This window comes from Octodon degus, unplaced genomic scaffold, assembly GCF_000260255.1.
Source record: "Octodon degus isolate 3935 unplaced genomic scaffold, OctDeg1.0 scaffold00028, whole genome shotgun sequence".
Lineage (NCBI taxonomy): Eukaryota > Metazoa > Chordata > Mammalia > Rodentia > Octodontidae > Octodon > Octodon degus.
This window is the reverse complement of record NW_004524604.1, coordinates 9,387,128-9,392,138: the sequence shown is the minus strand read 5'-3', so window position 1 is coordinate 9,392,138 and position 5,011 is coordinate 9,387,128. Positions and strand designations below refer to the sequence as shown.

Here is a 5,011-nt window from a genome sequence, read left to right as displayed (position 1 = left end):
ACAATACTACATGCCCCAGCACCTCAGAAAAAAGCAGGGGTAGCAATCCTATTCTCAGACAGTCTCAACTTCAAACCAACAATGATTAAGCGAAATAAAGAAGGCCACTATATACTGATTAGGGGAAAAATTCAAGAGGAAGAGGTAACACTCATAAATATGTATGCACCAAACACAGGAGCACCCAACTATATAAAGCAAATCCTAATGGATCTGAAGTATAGGAAAATGATTTCTGCAAGGTCACATCTAGTCAGTAGCTAGCCCAGGGAATGACCCCTGGCAATTTGGTGTCTGAAGCTTCTACCTTCTCTGCTATACTTCTTAATCCTAATTCCTCTTAGGTAAGTAGATAATAAGGCAAGTTTGTTATCTCTTCTTTAGGTTTTTCATAGTTGCATAGTGGCTTTAGTGATTTGAAATGAGACAAATTAAAAGGAAATTAATGTAAAACCATGAAAAGGTCTTCCTTTTTTTTCTGTTACTTTGTCAATCCCAATGTTAGACATCTAAACAATTACAGTAAGCATATTTGGCAACTGGGTTTAATTTTTCCCAAATTGGTACTATTTGTGACCATCAACAACATACTGGCTTACATTGACTGTCAAGTAGATGTACTAAGTATAGGACTGGGGTTATACCATGCTAAACAACTTTGTTAAACTTGATTTGGAATAGGAAGTAGATACACATTTTTTGAAGCCATGGGTAACTTTAAGGTAAATCTTCAGTAAGATAAAATCAAATAAGTATTTCTCCTCTCTGCTAGCAATTCTGTGATGTCTCCATCCACACAAGCCTACATTTTATTCTTTTCTCCCATCTTTGAGTGTTTTTTACCATGCCCAAATTTCCATTTGAGTTACTTTCTGTTTTCATTTGGTTGTGAAAAGTGAATGGAAGACTGTGAATACTCTTGTATTAAATAAAAGCTAAAGGGCAAAATAAAAAAAAAAATTGTTTTAGTTGTGTTTTTGTTTTCTGTTTCATTGCCATTTCTGCATATAATGCTGTTTTTTATTATTTGTATGTATTTTATACTACAAGCTTAGAAAGGACCTGCCACAGAAATTATGTACATTCAATAGCAAGTGTGGTGAAGTCTGACAGCAAACATTACTTCCATGTTAATTCTCAAAGCAATGTGTACCGTATTTGTTGTCTCAATTTTTGGCTGGTCCTGTGTTGTATTCAAGTGGCTTTCTTATATAGCATTTTCCTCTAAAAAAATTAATATAATGGGGAGAACTACTAAAAATGGGAGGTTTAATTTATCACAGTAATCAGCCTATTGGCTCTAGTACTTTGACATAGAAGTCAAATGAAAATGCTAAGGTTTTATAGAAACTGAAAAAAGACTTTTGATTAGAAAATGAAATTCTTCTATTGAAAAAGACCCACAGTATGACCTTCAGCACCATCTTAATATGGAATTATTTGTTTCAGCAACCAACTCTGTCAGATATGACCATGTATGAGATGAATTTTTCTCTCCTTGTTGAAGACATGTTGGGAAACATTGACCAGCCAAAGTATAGACAGATCATTGTAGAGGTTTGTATTTAAAAATGTAAATTTCTGAAGATATGCTTTTAGTCTACTTCCTGAAAACTGGCTTAGGAAAACTGCCCTCACTTATTCCCAGCTCCTTCAGTGGAATCTTCCAGAATATGGCCACCTGTGACCTAAGCCAAGGTGTTCAGTAACTTGAACACCTTCATCCCTCTGGGTAGCAAAAAAGAGAGCGAGCCTTTAAGTGGCACTGTCACCCCTGGTAAGCATATATGCACCACCATAGCAAGAGAGGAAGTGATTTTTTTCTAGTAAGTTTGTCTTCATTATTTTTTATTTTAAAAGAAATAATACATTATTACTCTAGAAAGTTTCGGTAGTTAAAAAAATCATACAAAACAAAAACTTGCCCCCCACATCCCGCTAGCAGGAGCTTATCACAGTTAATCTTTTGAAGGACATCTTTCCAAACATTGCCTGTGTAGAGAAGACATCTTTGTGCTATACCAATGCTTTAAATAAGTTAAATGGTAAAGTACATGGGCATATGCACACATATGCCATTTTTTACTTTAAAAAATTACATTAGATATATAATGAACTTGCAAATGATGGATTTAAATGTGGCTTGTTGTCACTTTGTCTTTTCTCTTGGAATGTCTCCACTAGGCTTTGTGTTTCTTACATGTAGTTAGTGTCTCACTAGTACAGAAGTTAGCACTGAGTAGTAAACTGGATGCCACACCTCCTATAATCCAGCATTTCTGGAGCTGCAGTCAGAGCAGAGTACATTTTGACCTCATATTTGCTGTCCCAAGATGTGAAAAAGATTAACTAATCAGTTCTATAGAACATGTAGTGAGATACAGTCAGGTCATGAAAAGATGAAGTTATTTAAGGGTGGATTCTTTCTTGTGCTGTGAGCTCACTCTTCCTTCCATGTGCAGTGACTAGCATCTGAGGTATGAAGTAGACTTAGAATCCCTTGTCATTGACCAAAGTGATATGTAGCACTCTAACAGAACTTCGTGTTCTGACTAAATCCCTGCCCGATGGGTCTCACACATTGTTGGCCTTGGATTTTATTGAAAGCACTTCTTTTGATTCTTTTAGGTTTTCTTATGGAAGCATTTAAATAAAATACATTCAGTGAAATTTCCAAATTGTGAATTTAAGATTTTTGTCTCCTGCTCAGTGCTCAAGGAGGGATACATAAGCCTCATCAGAAAGCCTTATCAGTCATTGCATAGCAGACACAAACTCTGCATGTACGAGTTTATCATCTAAAGTGAACATTACCACTTGTATAAATATACAGGGCCACTGAATATGGTGATGCATTCAACTTACAGGCCAGCTAATACCCATGTCATGAAAAGACCAGAGTTAAAAGTATATATATATACTTTTACAGCTATCCCCTGAGAAATTTGTGCAGCATCCAGACTTGTACTCATTTTGAGGTGTTAGGCACCATGTTGTTGAAACTTCATCCCTGAGTCTCCATTGACCCACTCCCTTCTCTGACCTCACTCCACCCTGCCCCTACCTCTCTTCCATGGCATTCTTGCCCTGCTGCACATGGCTTTTGGTGTCTTGCCAACAAGGGTTGATTTCCAGAGGAACTCAGACCCTTAGTAAATAGACCACCACATTTTTCTAAGTTTCTAGTTTTATTTAAGTGACTAAAATAATTTCTATATGCCTATAGGGACATATATAATAAAAAATGTAATTCCTAATAAAATTTATACTGGTGATTTTCAAAATTAGGAAGATTCCATCAATAGGTGATTTTTAAATCTCATTCATATAGAACATATTGTGGAATGTGAGTGTCATCCATCAGTCTAGTTAAAAATAAAAACATGTCCAGTATGTTACTGTGGGTCATATAATTGGCTTTCGATGTTTGTTTTTTAGTTACTGATGGTTGTATCCATTGTACTGGAAAGAAACCCTGAGCTAGAATTTCAAGACAAAGTAGATCTAGATAAACTGGTGAAAGAAGCTTTTCATGAATTTCAAAAAGATGAAAGTCGACTAAAAGAAATTGAAAAACAAGTAAGTAAACAACTTTTTATAGAAAGCACCTTTTGTCTTGATACTTCAAAATATCCTTAATCTCTCACAAATTAGCTTATAAACCATTTGCAGAGTACAAAATAGAAGCAGTCTGACTTCTTTGAGGAATTCATGTTACTTTTGACTTAATTACTAGTTAGTTCAGCTATGAAGTTGAGACAGAGCGAGAGAGAGAGAGAGAGAGAGAGAGAGAGAGAGAGAGAGAGAGAGAGAGAGAGAGAGAGAAATATAGCAAGAGATAAGTTTTCCTTATATAGTTGGCTTTTTTTTTTTTTTAACTGAAGAGGGGCCATTGATTCCAGAAAACTATGAAGTTAACTTCTGAGGGCAGTAGGAATACAGAACAGGTTGCATTCATGCTGTATCCTACATAATATGCTTCCACTAGGCCCCCTGCTTAATATTTTATATTCACTCTTGAAAAGGTTCGCTAAGTAAATAAAAATTATCAGCAAAGAAGGGAATGCTAAAAATGTCAGTCTTTGTTTTATATGCTGAGCAGATGCCTCATGAAAATGAAAGAAAAGCCTAGGGAGCTCATATTTTCCATGAAGAAATCTTCTGTGGATTTATTTTTCCCTCTAGGCTGACAGTGATTTTATCTGTCAACTCTTTACATGAAATATCAAACAATTTGCTTACTATTTTCCTTTGTAGGATGACATGACTTCCTTTTACAACACTGCCCCCCTGGGAAAAAGAGGAACATGCAGCTATTTGACAAAGGTTGTGATGAATTTGCTGCTGGAAGGAGAAGTCAAGCCAAGCAGTGAAGACTCGTGTCTGGTTAGCTAGGCAGAAAGGTGGAAGGGGCCCTACTGAGACTGATTTTCTAGCAGCATGTGAAGCTTCATCCAGGTAGCCATTTCCTCACTGGTCATGATGTGAGGTGATTGTGATGGCCCTGGCAAAGCAGTAGGCCTTTTGCATGCCATTGCCAATCTAAAGGTGAGAAATGTTTTAATCAAGTGATTAATCTTTGTGATTAGCCAACTATAATAACCTTCACTGGACAATAGAAATAGCCTATGAATTGAAAGTTCACTGATGCATGTTTTACGATCGAATAGTTTGTCAGAAATGGATGTGGTGGCACATACCTATAATCCCAATACTTGAGCTGAGGCAGGAGGATCGCAGTTCAAGACCAGCTTGGACTACATAGCAAGACTCTGTGAAAAGAAAAGAAAGAGGAAGGGAAGAAGGATGACAGAGAGAAGAGACAATTGCATCAAAATAAATCTTACTCTTTAGACTGAATTTGCACCTTTCTGCCATTAAAGTGAATTTGCCAACTAGTAATACTTAACTCTGAGTCAAAAGATATTGGAAAAATGGTGAACATTTTTAAGTGACCTTGTCGTGTTAGAAGATGATGACAGTGCACATTTTTAAGGCCAAGATAGACAGC

The 5,011-nt window shown here is 36.4% G+C and overlaps 1 protein-coding gene across 5 annotated transcripts in view; it reads left to right on the top strand.

Annotated features, from left to right (window-relative positions):
- The window catches only part of Phkb (phosphorylase kinase regulatory subunit beta), a 268,116-nt gene extending 263,374 nt beyond the window's left edge, over positions 1–4,742 (top strand). For 3 of the 5 annotated variants that reach the window (XM_004629191.2, XM_023712977.1, XM_023712978.1), the window contains 3 exons: positions 1,450–1,557; positions 3,439–3,579; positions 4,258–4,741. In XM_004629191.2, coding sequence (XP_004629248.1) covers positions 1,450–1,557; positions 3,439–3,579; positions 4,258–4,395 — 387 coding nt within the window. In that variant the 3' untranslated portion in view covers positions 4,396–4,741. Of the gene's footprint in view, positions 1–1,449; positions 1,558–3,438; positions 3,580–4,257 lie in introns of all 5 variants that reach the window. The other 2 variants (XM_023712979.1, XM_004629192.2) reach the window with 2 other exon arrangements.
- Positions 4,743–5,011: the final 269 nt, after the last annotated feature.